This window comes from Nestor notabilis, unplaced genomic scaffold (assembly GCF_000696875.1).
Source record: "Nestor notabilis isolate BGI_N333 unplaced genomic scaffold, ASM69687v1 scaffold12286, whole genome shotgun sequence".
NCBI classification, from domain to species: domain Eukaryota; kingdom Metazoa; phylum Chordata; class Aves; order Psittaciformes; family Psittacidae; genus Nestor; species Nestor notabilis.
The window spans coordinates 31,048-52,226 of NW_009934315.1; the positions used below are offsets into that span (position 1 = coordinate 31,048).

Genomic DNA, 21,179 nt, shown 5'->3' on the forward strand with positions numbered 1-21,179 from the left:
CGGACCTCCAGTTTCTAGAAGAGTGACTTCCCTTTAGGTCATATTTTCTTTGCACACATATGTACCTACTGTGACCTAAGCAAGTAACTGGGAATCATAACACAAGTTCTACCCTATCTCAGGTGGGTACACAAACCACAAAACAATAGTGGTATTCCCATTTTCTTCCCCATGAATGCGTCATTACTTTGCCTATAAGAAACAGCATCAACAGAGGGGTTTTCTCTATCCTCCTAATTCTTGAAAATTTAGGACACTTTCCTAGGCATTAGTTTGAGCAGCACTGAATTTCTCCAGGTAGCCCCCCAGTTTCCCACTAACTTGGCAAACATTTCGCCAAAAAGCTGTTTTACAAAAGGGGAAGCATCCTGGTTTCAAAGGAAAAAATAATCATGATTGAACTCTTGAAAAGTTTCAAGCAAGGCTGTGGATTTTGGTGGTAATACATCCTTTAGTGAATGCCAAGTGTAAAGCATATTCCTGTTCCCTGCTTGTCTTCCAAACTTGTTGATACATGACTACTTTTTGCTGTCAGCTATGAACCCCATCACAATTATCTACCTTTCCCTGGTCATTCTGCAGGGAGTGGGCATCACTGAGCTGCCTGAAATATACGAACAAAATAGTGAAGTATTTTTTTGATCTGACCCCAAACTTTCTCAAAGTCTTGGCCAAGTCTTCAGAATAAAATCCTGCAGGTCAGGACCTCTGCATGTCTCTCTCTCCACTGTAACTGCATGTGAGGTACATCGTCTCATCTAAAACAAACTGTATGCAATTACAGAAACCAACTCCAAACAGTTCCTTGAAAGGGAACAAGCAAGATAATGAAGAACACATGAGAAACGCTAATGAGCCTACCCCTAAGAGCTCAAATGATATAAATATCTCCACTGAGTAACTGTTTATAGGCAAGGCAGCTAACCCCATTTACTTGATGAGATATAAAGATTTGCCCCAAACATGTCAAGTTCCGCATCATACATTCACTCCCCTCTATTTCGGAACTAAAATAGACTTTAAAATGTTAGCATAACTTACCCCAAGAATCTGACTGAATAACAAAGCATAGAGTGGACTGACTGCTCCATTCACAGCTGCTGCCAGAGATCCAAGTACCATGTATGGCCATTCAGAGGCATTGTATTTCAAAATTCTGGTAAATGATACAGGCTTGACATCTTCCTCCACAACAGATTCCTAAAAGAACAAGTTATATTTATGAAACAAATGCATTCCTCCAGTCATGTTCTCCCTTTGACAGTGAGATAATGGTTAGCCTAGTCTGTTAAATAGCCACCTAGTGCCCTAACAGCTGTTCTAGCTTTGTACAAGAAGGGACAATGATGGGTCTTGGCTGCTGTCTGGATCTCTTTTGTAGGGCTTGGGAGTCACAAGAGAGTCACATAAGAGGGTCACCTTTACCGTCCCTGGAGAAAAAGAGAGATTCGTGCCTTGGGCTGCTCTACTGATTGTAACTTAAGAGGTTGATTACGACCACTTTAAGACTTTCTGCCACTGAAATTCAGGCTGTTCCCCTTTGGCTACCTTCAACCAAGGTGTGATTCAATACCCAGTGCCAGAACTTAAACTTCTCCCTCACAAGGAGCTTTTTGCATCACTACTGGAATCTTAAGAAATATTATTTTAAAGTATTGTGGGTGAACACACTGATCAGACTCTACATCAAATTAGTATGTATGCTATAAAATTAAACCAAGGAAAATCTCAGAGCAGTAGCTGGACTCAGGCTTTATACATGCTAACTACGCCTCCCTTCTGTGTAACATCCTCAGACTATATGCTGAACTCCTGTAATTATGCCCAGTAAGATCAGAATATTCATCATCAAATTATAACTTACCCTAACCCTGCAGCTTGATTTGTGCAGAATTTTTGTAACTCCCGGTGAGCTGAGCCCTGCTCATCTCCCTCAGTTCATATGGCTGGAAATGCCCAGACAAAACGGGCACTCTGAAGACCTATCTGCTGGAATTGTGCAAGGATGATTGGGTGGAAGCATCCTGTATTTTCTTTCTTCTTAGCTACTACCAGAGGGAGAGCACTAAAGCCCTCTATGTATCCACAGACTAGACTTACCAATAGCAAGAACAGTGACTTCTAACTGCTGCTTTCTGCACTGAACAATCATAGCCACGCAAATTGGTGCAGGGAGCTTCAGAAGCACGTCAGAAACCCACTGTTATATTCCTAAATATTCTGCATGATTTTAAGGCACGCTGTCTTTGTTTTCTATGCCAGCTGATTGCACAAGGACACTATCGGTGAAAGGACTCTGAGTTAGGTTGCAGTGAGGGTGTCTCTTTACAAGTCTCCAGATGATTTTAACATGAAAGTCCATTTACTCTTTATTGAACAAGAAGCAGTGTTATTTGTATCACTGAGTGGCTATTCCATTTCACAGACTGGGTATTTTGCTTTTTGCCACTTAATTCAACTTTTATGAATATGTCTTCTTCAACTTAATTTACAACATATATTAGTTTACCAACAGGTCATGCTCTGGTAGAAATGGGCCAGTAAGCATAACTGCCACCAAAATGCAGCCTAGGGTTTACAGAGGATAAGAACTGACGCTGTGGTTTTGTTTGAGAAAAAGATCAATCCAAGAAGATGTATCTGCCAACAACTCCTGTAACAGAGGCACAAATCTATAGCTTATCATCACCAAGTAATGTTGGGTTGAAAACTTAATAACAAACTATAGACCTGACCTTTTTCGCTTGTAGATCATCTTCTCCATAAGAAGGTGTCATAGTCTCTGCATGATCTCTTGCAATGGACAATGGAGGGTCAGGGATCACATTAGAGAGCTGAGATCTGGAGCGCTGCCGAAGTGAAGCCCTGTAAAAAGGACAGAAACGGTCTGTTATTCACAGCACAGTAACACATTATTTGCTTGCAAAGCAGGTGCAGTTTTCATATCAACTAAATCAGGATTCAATGAAGCAAATCATAGGAATCCCATGGACATTTTCTTTCTTTTTCTACATTCTCTCAAGTTCTTGAGAAGAAAATATCCCACAACAGGGACAAATACTTTTGCAAATCACATTCCACCACCACCACTTAAGACATCGTCTTTTATGTGCCCTGCCCTGTGTATTTGCGAAGTAAAATCACAGTGTATCCTACTACATTTGCACAAGCCCTTAAGACACTAAGTCAACTCACCATTATCACCAATTCAGTCCAGCAAAACCCACCTCTATCCCTGACAAAAATAACCCTGTTATGTAGGAGACAAGTATTCATTTGCATATGCCTGTCATAGGCTTGCCTGAAAGAAATATTAAGTGCCTAGCTACAAAACAGTCTGGCTTGTAAAATGCATTAACTTTCATCAAGTAGAAGCTATAATAAAATCGTCCTTGTACATTGCATTGATTTCTCAAGTAATTGCATGGCAAGTCATTTTTCAAGTGACTGCATTGAAAGCACATTAAGCAATACAAATATATGGCTCTGTGGTAGTAATATTAAAAATGGAACATTAACACATGAGACCAGAATTGGAGGGAAGGCATTATGGATAGAAAGGGGAGTAAAATTAAGATCAAACAGCAAATTTATCCATGGCCCTTCAATCAGGAGCATATTACCCAAGCTATTTCTTTCCAAGTGAACTTCTGTCTTAGTAAAATGCCTGTAGCCCTTCCAGGCTCTTTTACACAACATACAGAGAAATGATTCATTAGCACTACTGAGATTTTGGAATAGTGGGATGAAGTATAGAGCTGGAGACATACTGAGATTTACAGTCATTTTTAAGACTCACCGCAAACTGGCCCGATAGCTTCCTCTGCTGAATGACTGCACTTTCTCAAGATTTGGCTCAACCACATTATTTCCTGCTGCTGTAAAATATAGTAGATAGAACTCTTCAGTTTGTGCTAAAATTGAATACAACCTAAGTCCACTGTGTTCTGCAAGAAAGTGCAATGTCTCCAAGTCATACTGGAATACTTTGTAGAAGGCAAGGAATGTAGTACAACCTTGCTACTCAACCTACACGTACCACACGTTTTATATTTGTGTTTGACATGATGATGTTAACTGAATATTAACCTGAAGACCATGTCACTTGGATTGTAACTGCTAAAGGCTGTTTCCCTATTTTAGCACTGTAATTACTCTCTTCTTTTAAGATAATAATATCCAAGGTACAGATGCTTCACAAAAATACAACAGATCATTGTATTAGACCTCCATTCCCAGAAGCCTCTAGTAAATCAAATAGGGTGGTTTCAGCATACTCTGTAATTTTCTTGCATTCCAAATGCAGCAGGGCTGGACTGTCAGTACTAAATGGAGCTATAAAATGACGGGTATTGCAAGTCAGAATTAATGTTTCAGGACAGATCTATATTAGGAAGATCATTCAGTGCATATATAGTAAGAACACTTTGGTGAGGGCTATCAATGTATTACTTCTATGAATGCTGAAATTCAGCCAGAAAGGCAGAATTATACTTAAAAAATAAATAAATAAATAAATCTGCATTCTGTGATTTTTACATCATTTTGTAAAAGAAAACATAATACTCACTTTCTGTTGCTTCTCTGTTAAGTGCTGTGTTTCCACTGCTTTGCAAGGTCACCAACATGAAATACACCCCTTTCCTCTTCAAGAGTTCCTCATGAGTTCCTCTCTCCACAGCCCTTCCATGCTCAAAGCCAATGATGACATCGGCAGCTTTGATGGCTGACAGACGGTGAGCTATGGAGATGGCTGTGCGGCCAAGGTGAGCCTGACAAGGAACAACAACAGCCCCAGTCCCAAGGCAGCAAACACAAATGCTTGGAGCCTGTGCTATGTAATCTAAAGTTTGTTCAACAGCAGTCTCTCTAGTGGTTTCAGCTGACTTTGACTTGACCTCCATCCACAGCCCCTGTTTCTGAGCAAAGGGAGCTACAGATGTCTGTTCATGTCCAAATAAAAGAAAAGATTACTTTGCACTAATACCAAGGTTCTAGTTGTGTGTATGAACCAGCTATCAAGAAAAGCTTCTCACTGCTTTGTTGCAATTCAGCAGCACCCTCTGCAGAGTGCATTAAAAATAATTTCTGCCCTTTTAAGTCTGATTTATGTTATGCTATAGCAAACCTTATGAAGTGCTTCTTGGACAGTAGCTTCACTTTCATTATCAAGTGCTGACGTAGCCATATCCAGTAGCAGGATTTTCGGGTTTCTCACAAGAGCTCGAGCAATAGCTATCCTCTGTTTTTGACCTCCACTCATCTGGCTTCCACCCTCTCCAACATGAGTGTCAAATTGCTGTGTGAAGGGAAAAAAACCCCAAAAAGGTCTGTTAGGTTCCAGGTGAAGACATGGATAAAATGTGTCTCAGGTTTGTTCTGGGGTAGACTTCAAAATATATTGTCTTTTAAAGACAAAAACATTGTTAGTGCACCAAATTCAAAGAAGAGCTGATGAAATAACTTCCTTCATAATGAAAAACATAATTTTGTCTGAATTAGGGTTCCAACCCCAAGCCAAAAGTAGGTACTGATAAAAAGGTGAAATGTTTTGATTTGGCTCGAGATGAGTATATGAGCAAAAGCTGAAATGGAGAGGAAAAACCTGCCCACTGTCCATCAGATGACTCACCAGCAAACTTTCTACAGAGCTGAACTTATGCCCTGTTTTCAGCTGGGATACAGTTAATTTTCTTCATAGTGGCTAGTATGGGGCTACGTTTTGGATTTGTGCTGAAAACAGTGTTGATAATACAGGGAAGTTTTCGTCACTGCTGAGCAGTGCTTCTGCAGAGTCCAGGCCTTCTCTGCGTCCCAACCCACCCCACCTCCCCACCAAGCGGGCTGGGGGTGCACAAGAAGTTGGGAGGGGACAGAGCCGGGACAGCTGACCCCATCTGGCCCAAAGGATATCCCATACCATATGGCATCATGCTCAGCACATAAAGCTGGGAGAGTAAGAAGGAAGGGGGGCACATTTAGAGTGATTGTGTTTGTCTTCCCAAGTAACCATTATGCATGATGGAGCCCTGCTTTCCTGGGAATGGCTGAACACCTGCCTGACCACAGGAAGTGATTAATGAATCCCTTGTTTTGCTTTGCTGGCACATGTGGCTTTTACTTTACCTATTAAACTGTCCTGACCTTTACCCACCGAGTTTTCTCACTTTTACTCTTCTGGTTTTCTCCCACATCCCACCAGGGGGAGTGAGCGACTGCGTGGAACTTAATTGTTGGCTGGGGTTATATCATGACAACTTGTTTCCCGATGGTCTGTGAGCCACGATTACTGTGTCTGTGACTCGTGACCATCATAGTCTGGTGGCATTGGGTTCAGGTAGAGAATTAAATAAATACATAAAGCCTAGCATCTTGACATCCAGGATAATTACATTCACCTAGAGCCAAATCTTATTCATTCCTCCATTTCCAGGAAATAAACAGAGGTCTTTACACAGTCTGTCTATGATAAGTTTGCTGGAAGCCTGGAATGCATAGATGGAGGTTAAAAAGTACCTAGACATTAGTTAATGGTACTTGAATCCTGTCAATCTGGTTCACTGTTGTAACACCTTCCTTTGTGAAAATACTTGCCAAAATAACATTCTAGAAAAGTAAACAGCACAGTACTATCAAATGTGGAAGGAAATGGAGAAGAGAGAACCTTTAGGGAACTTACAGAACTAGTACAAGGAGATGAAGTTGTGAGGATCAGTACAAACTGCTCAAAATTATGTACTGGGTAGTGAGAGTCTGGGCTCTCAGTTGCTTTTGGCCTGAGCAAAACCAGATCTCCACAGGATAAAAAAATACATATTTTAAAATCAGCTATGATTATTACCATGATATTGAATGTTGTGCATATGATTCCCTGAGGAACTCATTTTTTCTTTTTTTTTTTTTTTTTTTTTTAATTTGGTGATACACACGTAGTACGACCCCATTAGTCAAGGGAAAGTTTGCTGCCTACTGTCTATAGTAATCTTCTGTTCTGAGCACAAATGGCTGCATGGGAGGAGGAACAAAAGGATTCTCTATTTCTCTGTCAAATTCTGCCAAACATAATTACAAAGCACAGCATACCTGTGGCAAGTCCATGATGAAATTGTAAGCATTGGCCTGTTTGGCTGCTTTGATTATGTCTTCCATGGTAGCATCATCCTTACCATATCGAATGTTCTCTGCAATTGTGGTGGCAAACAGCACTGGCTCTTGTTCAACAATACCAATCTGTGAGCGTAGCCATTGGATATTAAGGGAACGAATGTCATGGCCATCCAGGGTAATCTACAGAAGCCAAACAAAACAGGGACAAAAAAAAAAACCAAAAAACCATTACCCAGTCCAGATCAGAGACAAAGAAAGATACAAGGAAATGAAGGGCCTGTGTTGCCCTTCCCTGGTGTTTTTCATGACCAGCATTAAAACCAGCTTTCATACACAAAATAATGCAGTGCAATGGCAGTAATATATGCTAGTTCTTGGGCCTAGGAGTTTGGCTCTTTGATTTCATTACCCAATAGCTCTTTTTGCTTGGCCTCAGAAATAAAACCAGGTGGAAAGTAACATCAAAATTATGATTGTATCTTTAAAATAAAATGGTCCTTTGTCTTTTATACATTCAAATATAGGTCACCATGTGTGTGATTTGTGTCAACTAGTAACACGTAAGTGGAATGAAAGCATTTATAGATGTAATTCATATTCTTAGCCATTCCATTACCAAATGGTAATTGTTTATACTAAAGAAATATTCTGGGATAATGATTAAATGTTTGATACTGGTTTTGTGTTCTCCAGAATGGAAAATGATTTGTCACTCCAGAAATATCATATGTACAGGTATACTTTTTACTAAGATTTAGTACTTAATTTTTATTTATCCCTAACAGTTTTTCTCTTTCACATAATTATTTTTAGAAGACTGTTCATCATTCCCCTGAAACGCACAAGAGCAATTCCACACCTTTTTAAAAAAAAAAAAGAAAAAAAAAAGAAAAGAAAGAAAAGAAAATAAACTTAGGAGTCTTCCTTCCACCCTCAGAGAAGAAACCAAGTCATTCACTCAAAGTTCCTAAGGCTAGAGAAACACATTCTAGGCTGGTACACTCACCATGCCATCAGTGACATCATAGAAACGCTGGATGAGCTGAATCGTTGTACTTTTTCCGGCTCCACTAGCTCCAACAAAAGCTGTTGTCTCCCCTGCTTTAATAACCATATTAAGGTTATCCAAAATCTGTGGGGGAAAAAAAGAAAAGAAGAAAAAGAAACAGACTCAATCCATCCCAATTCTCTCACAGTCATACAACCAAGTGGATATATTCTGTATCTTAAAATGGAGATTCAAAGCATTTTTATAGCATTCAGAAAAATTCTATGAAGAAAGAGGAAAGAGAAAGCCAAATATTTTTACATTGTTTGAAGAGTTTATAAATGCAGAGCCCTGATTTGTGTGTCAGGCAGGCAGATTTTGATCTTTCTTTGTTCCTGTTCTTCATGATTAAGAACTAGTCAAGTTATTATCATTGCAGAACTTGGCAATAAATCCCCTTTAAAGAACACTGTAGATGTATTGTAAGTGCCTGTTAAAGGATAAATATTAAGAATATAACACTGAAATTACGCAGAAAAATCTGATACTTCATACACCTCTGTCTTTACAAGCAATAGCACTCATTTGCTTGTCCAATAATATGCTTTTCCAAGGAGAATTTGTCAGTTCAAACACAGTAGTAGGGAAATAATGGGGCACACAGTCAATGGTCCTGTACCTTTTCCTAGCACATTAATGAGTCACATGATACAGCCCCAGGAATAGAAGAATGTCATAAAATCTCCTTGCACCATTCAGCTTATTACACTGTGCCCTACTCTAGCACATATTGACACAAGTGCATAACTGGTAGTCAGAGACGTATGCAGGTGAATTTGTCTGAAATTACTACGAGTTTACATTCAGCAGCAAGGAATATGTATGGCAATGGATATGTCAGAATGGTAAAATAAGCACAATGGTAAATCAAAGAATTATTTAGCCTACCTCTAAACACAGGGGCTGGGCTTCCGGGAAACAAGTTCTACTTGTTTCTATCTAAACTGCTGCAGAACTGGGATATTTTCCTTACAGTAATTGTGTGCACGGGAGGGATGATGAATAATTACCTTTACGTCTGGTCTGGAGGGATAATGGAATGTTACATTATGAAATTCAATTTCACCTCGTACTTTATCCAGCTTGTAGCCATCTTCTGACATGCAGTCAATGGCAGGTTTCTAGGACAGAATTTGTTGAGTTACTTATTTGTTGTTAAACAGCCAGCACTGCTGCAGTAGAAAAATATCCCCGATACCATACAAAGCCATGGCACTTCTGTTTTAACAGCAACTGACTGCACTGAGCCACCAGCAGGATCTGCCTCAGGGCTAGCAGGCAATGGACTTGAAATTGAAGGCCAAAGTGATGGGGGAGTTGTCACTGGTGGGTAACTGTGGGAAGAAGAATGCACTGTTGTCGTCAGCTACTAAGAAAGAGAAAAAAGACTGCTGCAGCTGAACCCAGGACAACCTTCTATCATTTTAAGCTTACTGCAATTACCACTCAGCTAGTTTTTGCTGGAACAGAACAGCTGAGTGAGGCATTTTGACTAAACTAATTTAACTGGCTCCTCAGGAATAAAATGGCACTACTTCACTCATATACACATTCTCCTACAGCATAGAACCACCAGTTCACTGCTGAAAATCTACATGCTTCACCACTTTGCATTTGAAACATCCATCCTTGCACACACAATCCTAAGAGCTGGAATCCTGATTTGATGTTTTCAATCCTAAGAGCTGGAATCCTGATTTGATGTTTTCCCATTAAATGCTTTGGCTCTCATATACTTTTGGCTAGTTCTAGCAGGCTAGGACTGCTAGACATGAGCAGAGAACCAAGAGAAATTTGAGGATTCCCAAAGAAATCAGACTTTCTGAGGATAAATTTTTGAAGCATGAAATACAGAGAATGAACTAAAACTACAGCAATACCAATATTTAATAATTGAAACATGCATGCTCTTTTATGTAGCCTAACAAATTGAAGGGAATCTTAATACAAGAAATGTGTATATTTTAAGATGTTACGAACAGCTAAAAGATCGGTTCCTCTTTAGGAATATATCTGACTTAAATTCATATACTAAGCTATGAAGAAAAGTTTCACTGATCCTGCAAATGAGAATCTCAGCATGGTTTTAAGTGTAGTGCCAGAAAAAAAATGCTGTATCAGGGCAGAGCTGTGCTTTACTGTCTAATCACAAATCTACAAATGCAGCAAGAAGATAGATCTACTTTTGTTACCCATTCTCTAGATAGATGAAATCTCACTTCAGTTTTCCTTTTTATGTAAGGTTATCTGACTCAGCCTTATTTTGAATTTTGTGGTTAATTCTACCTGTTCCAACTCTTCGTGCTTTTTAATTTTTTCTCTAAAACCTACTTTCCTTATTCATCTCTTTTTATCTTAGAGCTTTAACTTACGAAGTGCATTCGTAAGGCATGTGTTACCATTATTATAGAACACTGAGGGGTTACTAAAAAGCGCATTAGCGTTACCACAGCCCCTCTAGCCTTCTTTATATACCCTTATGTGCTCTGTAAAAGACAAGCAGCATTTTAATGTGTTTACAGAGCTTTCAGCACAATAAAGCTTGTCAATAACCAGAGATCTACACACTGCTAAGAAATCAGTGGTATTTTGCCAACTGCTAATTTATACAGGTACAGAAAGGAATCGTCAATCAATGCCAGTGATTCTCAGACTTTCTCATACAACCTTATTTCAAATATCTCTCTGTCTGGATAATATTGTGATTACCATTTATAGCTGCTGCACGGCCAGTGCCTATGCTTCTTTGGTCCCATTTTAATCCCAGGTAACTCTGGGAGAAGTGACAGAGGCCACCTTTGCCACTAATGCCAATAGAGTTACATCTTTTGATGCCATCTGGAGGCTGGGGGCTAGATGCTTGCTGCGAGTTTGGCTGCAAGGTGGATATTACTACCTGTCTGTACACTTCCCATGGGCCAGCACTAATCAGTAATTGTATGTAAGGAGAGATGGGAGTAAGGAGCAGTAGTAGCTGAGATAAAACTTCATTATTCAGAAACAGGCCGCTTAAGAAATCTGTTTGACATCCTCTGTGAGTCCATGTCCGTGCTGCTAGCCCTTGCACAGTCAATTTTCCTTTAAGTGCACTCATTTTTCCTCATTTACACAGTACATAAAACTACTACTGCTGGAGGCTTATTTAGTTATCTTTTCTACTACAAAGTGACACACTTTAGAAATGCACTACTTACTTTATCTATTGTCTCAAAAATGTTTGCTGCAGCCCCACGGCCAGTGGCAAAGGCTTCCAGACAGGGAGATGCCTGACCAAGATTTAAAGCTCCTACTAAAACACCAAAGAAAACCTGAAGAAGTGGAAAAAGAAATTAACAAAATATGACATCACATTCTTATTACAGTTTAGAGCTTAGAGAGGCAAATCAAACTACAGTGGCTTAATGGCTTCTTGTGCATCAGCTGAGCTGCAGTGATTCACTATATGTGCATAATTAGCCCACAAGAAAGCAAACAAATGCATCTTAGAAGGGATTTTCACTCTTTCACAACTTTGCTTCCAGGCTGAAGTAAATCAACTTACCTCATATTTGCCCTGGCCTAAAAGTGTGTGCACCCAAATATTTACTGAAGTGCCACTGATGTATTTTTAAGCCACCTCAATTTGACTGGGTGTCTATGCCTTGAAACAAGGGCCGGAACTGATAATCAGTGGCAAGTAAATTATTTTGGACATGTCTTTTACCAATAAGCAGACGGGAAGCTACAACAATTCAAAACCAGAAATAAGCCTAAAAGACTACTACAACCTTTGTTGGAGGCTGTTTTGGGCAAAGCGATCACAAAATGATTGAATTTTCAATCCTTGGAGAAGTCAGGAAGATCAGCAAAACCTCCACCTAAGACTTCCTGAGAGCTGACTTTGGCCTGTTAAGGACTCTGGTTGGCAGAATTCCTTGGAAACATTACTGAAGGACAAAGGGGTCCAGGAAGGCTGGACACTCTTTAAGAACGAACTCCTTAAGGCACAGGAGCAGGCAGTCCCTCTGTGCCGAAAATCAAACTGTCGGGGAAGAGATCAGCCTGGCTGAGCAGGGAGATACTGCTTGAGAGAATTTATCACCTGTGGAAGAATGACTGTCACCCCATGAAAAGTACAAAGATGCTGTTAGGTTATGTAGAGAGAAAGTTAGAAAGGCGAAGGCACAGATGGAGCTAAATCTGGCCACTGCCATAAAAGACAATAAAAACTACTTCTACAAATATATTATATATATATACACGGGGTTTTTTTTCTTTGTTGTGGCTGATAGTTTGAACATTCACCCTGAGCATTAGAACCAGTATTTAATTCTTTGTTGTAGTTTGGAAATAGCTGAGAATTCTGCTAAGAAGCAATCAAGGTCTCAGCTAGCCTTTTGAATACAACACAACTAATAGTCAGGATAAATGCGCAACGTGTGTAAGGAAATGCTACTGTTGAGAAAGAATGAAAAGTACATGACACTCAGTTCTCCTCTGCACCATGGTGATGTTTACTGAGAATAAGCCATGGCTAAAGTGGAAGAAGCTACTGTACACATACTGTGCATTGCAAACATCAACACTGTGATGAATAGATCATGGCGTAAGTTCACACTCAGCTTTACTATAAACTAATTCTCTTGTATGAAAGAGTTCCACAAGCAAGTAGGTTATATGCATGTCAGAATCGATCATGAACATTAGGGAGCAGGTTCTATACATCTGATAGAAGAAGGGAAGAGCAATGCTTAGTGTGTCTCAGTGCAGTATGGCTGATCATGTCACGAAAAACATGACAGTTTTTCCAAAACCAAGCAAAGCATATTTAAATGGTTTGTATCTACAAATCCTCCCTTCCTCCCCCATGCCAGACTAGGAGGGTAGGGTAGAAAACATGAAGGACAAGAAAGATCACTGGAAACTGAAAGAGGAATGGGAGCATAAGGGAGAGTCTCTCCACTGACAGCTCAAATTTTTCAGCTACAGGGTAGCTCCCCACTATTTGCACTTGTCATTTCGAAGCACTGAACTATAGTTATCATGTGCAAGGCAAGAAAATTGCTCACTTTGTTTTTCACCTTTTATCAGCTACTGGTGTCAAGAGCAGTTGCATATGATTTCCAGTGAGGGACATCCTCCTTGAACAGAATGGCTCAATTTTACAATGTTCTCAGAGTAATTTACCAAGCTCCATTTAGCAGGAAGCTTTGCACTGCATGCTGCTGGTGTTTGGGAGCATTCATAGTGAGCAACAGGCAGAGAAGGAGCAGAAAGAGATGTCTCATCAGAATAGCCAGGCCTTATTAAGGTTTGGGAAAAATTCACTCTGTCTTTGGACTGCAGCCTGCCATTTGGGCAGTCCTGGCCCAAAGCAAATAACCAGAATATCAGCAGATGCTGGATTTATTGCATTTAGGTCATCTACTGTGCACAAGTGGATGCACAAGTGCCGTACAGGTTAGTAAGTTTTTTGCATACACTGCAGGAGCCACAGCTCTGTGTGTTTTAATCAGCATATATGTTTACATATTCTTTGTTATCTGCAGAGCTGGGTGGGCAATTAGCAACAGGAAATGGTGATTCAAAGGAACAGAAGCTGTTCATGAGATAGAGGTTAGATGTGATAAAACTTTCTTTGATTAGGTTTCTCTTCACTGCCGTGGGGTTTTTCATCACAAAGGTAAGTTCTTCAGAGAAGCCAGTATCACAGAAGCCACATGCTTACCCACAAAACGGGAAAGGTAGTTTAAGGGTTCTGTTAATTGTGTAGCAGGCTCTCAGACAAAAGCATTATGATCATTGCAGTAGGCAGCATTCCAAATCTTTAAAATAAACATCCATTTGGGTTTTTTTTTAATCTTACCCAATTGTTCCATATACTTTCACACATATACCAAGTAAAAACCACATAGAGTGTTGCCATTAAGCCACCAGATACTAGAACACTACAAAAATGTGTTCCAGAATGCATGTTTTAAGAAACAGTCCAGAAAAGCTGGATCAAGCTAAAATGGGTACCTGCAGAAGAGTGCCAGGTGAATACTCTTCTTCTTCAAGGACAAGTTTAGAGCCATACCAAAAGGCTAATGCATAACTCAGGAAAATTATAAACCACATATAACCAGTGAATAATCCCAGTACTATTCCTTTTCGAATTCCCCAGTGCTGAGCAAACACCAGATTTTTATCATATCTGTAGAAAGAGAGAAAAATAAAAGAGGACGAAATGAATTTGATTGAAAATTCACGATCAGCAAAGACCAACAAAACGAGTCATCTCCAATGACTGGCTGTGCTACAGTTAACAGAGGGTTCATATAAGGTTTGTACCTCTTACTCTGAAGTGGTAGACCACTGGTGAAACCAGAAATGCTCCCAGATCATGGAAGTCCTTCTGTGATCTAATGCCATAGGCACATGAAAAGCCACGCTCACTGCAGATACCTCACCATGGGGTTTGGGGTTTTAGCAGAGTGACACAGGATTCAAGAATATGGCCAATGCTTCAGAGCATGTCCTACAGCCATGTTATTTTTTAAATGAATTTAAAAGGAATTTGCAGTTTAACATCATCAAATCATTATGTCTTGCTGGAACTAGTTCTCTTACTTAGCTTGAAAATACTCTAAATTTTCAGATGTGCTGCAAAAGTGATATATCACACAACACTTAGGGGAAAACTTGACAGTATGTTCCTACAAGTGGGAATGAGTTGAAGATAGTATCGCTGATGTTTTATTTCACTGATTGACTGAACTGGTTGTGCATACAACGTTAGTTGAAACCTAAATTTCTGTAACATGGATACAATTCCGAAAGCTAATAGATGGTCACTGTTGTACAACTTAGAGATTAATTGCAACGACTCTGAAGTGCATTACAGTGTTAGGTTGTTACAGGAAAAAGATATCAGAAACCTTACAATTTGTCCAAACAAACCTTTCAACTTCTCTCTTCTCCCCGCCAAAAGCAGCCACTGTTCTGATGGATGAGAGCACTTCATCAGCCACAGCTCCAGCTTTTGCATAAGCCTTTAATTCTCGGCCTGTTAGTTTTGCCACAGCCTACAAAAGCATAAGTGCTGGTTACACCTGAACTGTAGGTACAGACAAGGACAATGGTAAGCAGGGCTGGCTGTCACACTGTGCTGTCTGCTCTGCTTGAGGTCATCTCTTCCACTCCAAGCAGCCTTTTATTAGGCATCCTGCATACTAGAAGACTTCTGTCTTCTTGTATTAGGGTATATACCTCTGTAGCATTTGTTCTGCAGAACAGTTATCCCCTTGGCCAACAACTCTGTTCCAGGTAGCTAGAAAGAGCAGCTGGCAACACATGATTTCCTTTCTTCCCTCCCTCTCTGCTGCTAATTGGGCTTAAGAAGGCTGCAGACTACGGGTTTGTGCATGGTGGGAGGGAGGGGGAGCTTAAGCAGCAAGAGCAGCTCTTCAGACACTGTGACAGAGGCCAGCTTCAGGAAGAAGAGGTAATGGTAGTGGTGGGGGAAGATGGAAACAGGTGTTGCCCACCACTGTGCTTTGTTTCTTGGGCTGACAACAAACAGGTACCTACAGAGAAGCCCAGAGAGCACTGGATGCCAGAAACTTACTTAGGCTCAAAAAAAGCTCAAATTAATGGATGAAAATGTAGTTATGAACAATTCCACACAAAGATACCACACTGGCTTGGGAATGATATATCACTACAAAATGTGAAGTGTCATTTCTTTCTCTCTTCAAATACCCTATCCAAGGCATCTATTAGCCACTTTTGGAGACAGGAAACCAGACTGGATTGATCTTGGGTCTGTTTTCTTCATGGTAAGAAGCAAAGACTTGGGCTGGAAAGGCTCATAAGCAGGAAACAACAGTCGGTACATGAAAGCGAAGAGATGGGGCAGAGAAATAACGGAAAGGGGGAAAATTACAAATATAAAGGGGAATGAGCTCAGAAAGAAATTGTAAATGAAGGAAAGAGCCATTTCAGGGTTTATTTCATTTCCTGCCAGGATTCTGCTCTCCCACTTCACACTGAGTCATGTCATCAACTAGCAGCCAGCACAAGGTGCTAAATGAAAGCAGGAAGACGAGAAATTAGTCAGTTACATTACAGGTTTGATAGCAAAATGTTCCTGACATAGAAGTGACATAGCCAAAGGGCTGAACCCAACAAAAGAGCAGTGTGAGAGAGTGCAGAGGAGGAGCAGGAGCTGCCCAGACCTTATGGATGTGGAAGAGCAGGTGAGAGGACAGAGGATCCTGCTGTTTCCCTCTTCACTGTCTTTTCTCTGCACAGTGACAGGAAGTTTACAGGGGGTGGATGGAGGAGCAGAACAGGAACAACTGGGAGAGGATGCAGCAGCTGCCTGGAGCAGGGACAGGTTGAGGTAAGTCTGAGCAGTTGTTTTCAACTATTTTACAGCTCTGAAACTTGATCATCTCTAAAAGCCACTAACTACACAGAGAAATCAAGCCCCGTTCCTAGTAACCATCTAAAAGAGGTGTGTAGTAAAAGGTGTAGGCCAGGTTCTGATCTCAGCAACTATGATACCTACCCACAGGACCCAAAAGAAGGTATGCTTACACTTCCATCTTAGAAGCAGGATATATTATTCTGGGAATCAGAATAAGCAAAGTGGGAGGGGATTTTGGCAGACAGTGGTAAGGTGCTGGCTCCCGCCTCCCATATCCTCTAGTGCTGCTGTGACCATAATCTGCCTCTCTTGACTTTAAAGGGGCGTAATAGCCTTCTCCTTCACCAATACTTCCAGCTCTATGTCATGACCTTCCCTGCTCATCATACATCAACACAAGCTTTTCACAACCCACTTACCAATCCATAGACAGCTGCTCCAAACCCAATCAGAGGGCTGACTGCAATGATAACCAAGGTCAATTTCCAGCCACTGACAAATCCCAGTAGGAAACCACACACAAAGGTGGTTAAGCGCTGAATAAAGACTGCTACTTGGTCAGCAATAGCCTCATTGATTTTGTTAACATCGCTGAAAAAAATAAAACAAGAAAAAAAACAACAAAAAATTGGTGAGTATATCTTTTACTTGTGTTGCAGGTCTTGGCCACATTTGGGTTAGTTGCTTTCCCTTGAAGAGGGCCCTCTGTCACCTCTATTCTTTCCACCATAACCCCTTCCAAAGACCCTGAGCTACAGAGAGAAAACCTGGTGCCTTTGCAAAGGCAGAAGGATTTTATGCACAGAATACAGCAGATACTGTCTTTTTGCAGATAAAGTTGTCCTGCCAGCAGACTCATTCACTAGCTGGTTCTTACTACTGTGCCCTGAAAGGAGGGGGCAGACACATCCCAACTGGATGCACCTACCTGATAATGGGAAAACAGTACAGCTGATACGGCATTCCTCCCATCATGGGGCACTAAGAATGTACTGTAATGCCCTGCTGACAGGACAGGAAAGGGAGGAGGGCTGTAATTCCCTTCTAGTTCCACCTTCCACCATGACCCAGTTCCTCTCTCCACTCTATCAGGCAGTTTGTACTTCAAATGAGAGCGAGAGTGGGAAAACTGAGGAGGGCTAATTTATCACCAGAGGCAGCGGGAAAACATGACAACTCTACCGTATGGGGGACAGTGGTGCAGCGGTCAACATCATTTGACCTCTAGGCAGCTGCAGAGTTCATTTGTTCTCCCTTGCACATTGCCAACACAGAAAAAATGTCTTAAAGCTAAACAGTCATTATACTTCTGCCACTCCTGGCTACTACCTCACCTTTGAGATTAGAAGAACTGGGAACTCCTGAAATAAATAGGAGCAAATGGTGTTCAAAACTGTGAGTTCATTGATATATAAAATGGAATTAGAGTCCTCTATTGAAAAATGAAAGAGTAAGTGTTCAGTTGAAAAACATGTTTATATTTCTTCTGGAAAATGGTGGGGGGGTTTCCAGCCAGGAAGCTTTTTTTCAGCACAGAACAACGTTGTTCGAAAAAACAGGTAACAAAGTGTTATTTATTAAATATCTGCTCAGTTCCTACTTTCTGCCAGAGAAATTTTTCACAGTGACTTACACTTGGCGTCTATTCTTCATAAAAAGAACACCACAGAAAGTCATAGATACCGCTGGGCAGTGAGTAAAGGCAAATAAATTTGCCTTCAACTACAGAAAAATCTTCTGCAAATGTGACCACTATTATGCAGGCACGACTGAGAACAGGGAGCCATCTAGAGTCAGCATATTCACCTCAAAGCTAACTTCAGCCTGTGAACAGGAACCACCAAGGAAAGGAGCAAACCTTAAATTCCTCTTTTCTCAGGGCTAAATGTTACCCAGGGTAAGAAGGTCTCTCCATACACCTTGAGTCCATTTCTAAAGGCAGAAGATTAAGAAAGGCTCTTTAAATATGTATATATAAGGCCAAGAAAAGCAGGGAGTGCCTACAATGTAATTTTCCTTTCTGGGAAATGTGAGAGAGTTCAAACCCACATCTCCAGGTCTTCAGGCTCGGGGGACTGTGCCCTGGGAGCCAAATTATAGATCACTCTGAAAGGACTGGGCACAGGAGGAAAAGGGAAGGACAGGACAACCTGGCAAAAATAAATGACCTCAAAATCCAACAGAAACCTACCACATTTACTGACAGACAAGGCACAAAAGGAAAATAATTGTGGCTTAACAGTTACGGCACTTGGTTCAAAGATGGGGGAGATGCTCACAGGAACATTGCTGTATTTTATATTAGAAGGTGTTTGTCAAATGCCTAGTTATTGGCACTCTGTTGTGTTTGGAAGGAAGTGCAAAATGTTCTCTGTAGCATATGTTTTTTCTAGATTACTTACTCAGAAATTCGGGTGTTCAGCTCTCCCACAGATGTACAGTCAAACCAGCCTATATCCATTCGCATTACTTTCCTGAAATAAGCTTTCCTGATTTTCTGTATCTGACGAGCTGCAGCCATCACCCACAAGCAGATCTGGGAAGAGCATAATGTGGCTGATAAATTCAGTAAAAAGTCTGTGCTCCCAACAAATGCAAAAAAACCAATTTGGCTAAAACTGGAAAGAGCAATTTGGCTATTCACAAAATTACTATTCAGGTAAAATACATTCTAGCTACACAAATATGGTAGTTGTTTTACGCTTCTGATCTTTAAAGAATCCAAGAATTTCATAAAGCCTCTGGATCAAGCATTTGTCTCAGTTCTGATCGGCTGAGAGGAGATGCAAGTTAAATTGTGTTGTTACATGAATGTCATACAGACAAAAATGTTTCCATCTACAGCTATAAGTAAAAGAGAGACGGCAGCCATTCTGCTTCAGCAAAACTCTGGCATAGTTTTCAGGAAGGAGAGTGGCAAGTGATTTTGGAGATTATAAAAACTTCAAAAGTTGATTATGCAGGAATTATCCAAGCTTGTAGCTCATCTCAGTCATAGTACTGAACTATTACTACAGAATATGAGGGTGTGATTCTTCTCCAACACTAGTTTTACACCAGTATTACTCTGTGACATCTCTGCAATAGAAACACAAGGGTCGACACAGTTGAGATGCCTACTGTGAAACTGCATGCCCTTCAGCTACGTTGGCAGGGTAGGTGGATCCCATAGTAACCACACTTAAGTATTCCTTGTTGCATGAAGAAGCAGCATGCATTCATCTCATCGGGTAAAACATATCCTTGTACAAAGGTATGCATGCACAAATCCAAGGAAGTCTCAGATTGCCAGAGTTAACCTATTTCAGCCCATAGAATGAGAACTAAAAGCTTCTGCTCTGCTCAATTTGGCAGCTGACTAAGCAGTTAAAAAGAAAACAATTATTTAGTGATTTAAACTTTGAAATCAAAATGGGGAACAAAATACTGACTTGAAGGTAGCCTAACACAAGTATGGCACAACCAATTCCTCCATAGTAACCTGCAAACTTGGTCATTTCTTGTTCAATATCCAGCAGCCTGAAGAAAAAAAAAAAAAAAGGAAAAAGTTAAAAAAAGAGTTAGCAACACTGTTTTAAATTCCTCATGGGTTGCCAATCTGGAGTTTCTTCCAGTTAGTCACATCAGCTGTCAAGTCAGCTTGTTTTGCTAACAGACATTGTTTCCCAATACTGAGGCTCCTGCTAGCAGCGGGTGTTTTGTTTGCTCTGCCTGTTGCACAGGGGTAGGGCGCTGACAGGTACCAGGAAACACTGCCATCCTGGAACAGCCCTGCAGTCTCTGAGGAACCCCACCAGGCTGCATGCTCCAAAACAGCACAGGTGAGAGGGTGCTTCAAGGAAGAGCTGCCCAACAAGTTTTCCTTAGATATTGAATGTGCTTGCTTTGTGCCATTATAGCAACTAACATCACTCAGTTCAAAGTGTCTTATGGGAAGAAATGAGAGCTGCTAAAGTCAATTCAAGTATTACTTTGCACCATAAGCTTGCTAATCTGAAATGATTGTTTCTTTTAGCTGAAGCAGGAGTACTAAATTACTCCTAATATCAATGAAGGGCATTGAGTTGCTGCTGTTGCATTTAGATTACTTTGAAATAGGCATTTCAGGTTGTTATCCACTATGCTTTTAGGCAATTTTTTCAGAACATCCTGTAAGACAGCAAATTTTATTCTGTTTACCCTGAATTTGGTACACTGAAATTTTAAGCCAAAAGGGAGCACTATGGACCTGATCTCTTGCAAAAAACAGTCATGGAAACAACTCATGTGCCTCACAGATATGCAGTATAATTATCAATACTTCAATTAACGTCATGGAGCAGATCCTCCTGGAAACTATGCACATGGAAAATAAGGAGATGGTTGGTGACAGCCAACAGGGCATGTAGGGATAGGGCAGGGGGGAATGGCTTTAAACTGAAAGAGGGTAGGTTTAGCTTAGATACAAGGAAGAAATTCTTCACTGTGAGAATTCTTCACTGTGAAGCACTGGAACAGGTTGCCCAGAGAAATTGTGGCTGTCCCATCCAACTTCAAGGCCAGGCTGGACAGGCCTTTGAGCAACCTGGTCCCTGCCTATGGCAAGAGGGTTGGAACTAGACAATCCTGAAGGTCCCTTTCAACCCAAACCAT

At 40.7% G+C, this 21,179-nt stretch overlaps 1 protein-coding gene across 3 annotated transcripts in view; it reads right to left on the bottom strand.

Moving 5' to 3' along the window:
* Positions 1 to 21,179, bottom strand: part of ABCB11 (ATP-binding cassette, sub-family B (MDR/TAP), member 11) — a 43,755-nt gene that overhangs the window by 13,737 nt on the left and 8,839 nt on the right. Inside the window, exons 5-19 of one of the 3 annotated variants that reach the window (XM_010017275.1) lie at positions 19,979 to 20,066; positions 18,950 to 19,083; positions 16,967 to 17,138; positions 15,077 to 15,201; positions 14,156 to 14,330; positions 11,350 to 11,463; positions 9,166 to 9,276; positions 8,114 to 8,239; positions 7,084 to 7,287; positions 5,129 to 5,299; positions 4,567 to 4,772; positions 3,980 to 3,986; positions 3,800 to 3,843; positions 2,736 to 2,865; positions 1,042 to 1,185 (exon numbers count right to left, since the gene is read on the bottom strand). In XM_010017275.1, coding sequence (XP_010015577.1) covers positions 1,042 to 1,185; positions 2,736 to 2,865; positions 3,800 to 3,843; positions 3,980 to 3,986; positions 4,567 to 4,772; positions 5,129 to 5,299; positions 7,084 to 7,287; positions 8,114 to 8,239; positions 9,166 to 9,276; positions 11,350 to 11,463; positions 14,156 to 14,330; positions 15,077 to 15,201; positions 16,967 to 17,138; positions 18,950 to 19,083; positions 19,979 to 20,066 — 1,951 coding nt within the window. Of the gene's footprint in view, positions 1 to 1,041; positions 1,201 to 2,735; positions 2,866 to 3,799; positions 3,876 to 3,979; positions 3,987 to 4,566; positions 4,773 to 5,128; positions 5,300 to 7,083; positions 7,288 to 8,113; positions 8,240 to 9,165; positions 9,277 to 11,349; positions 11,464 to 14,155; positions 14,331 to 15,076; positions 15,202 to 16,966; positions 17,139 to 18,949; positions 19,084 to 19,978; positions 20,067 to 21,179 lie in introns of all 3 variants that reach the window. The other 2 variants (XM_010017273.1, XM_010017274.1) reach the window with 2 other exon arrangements.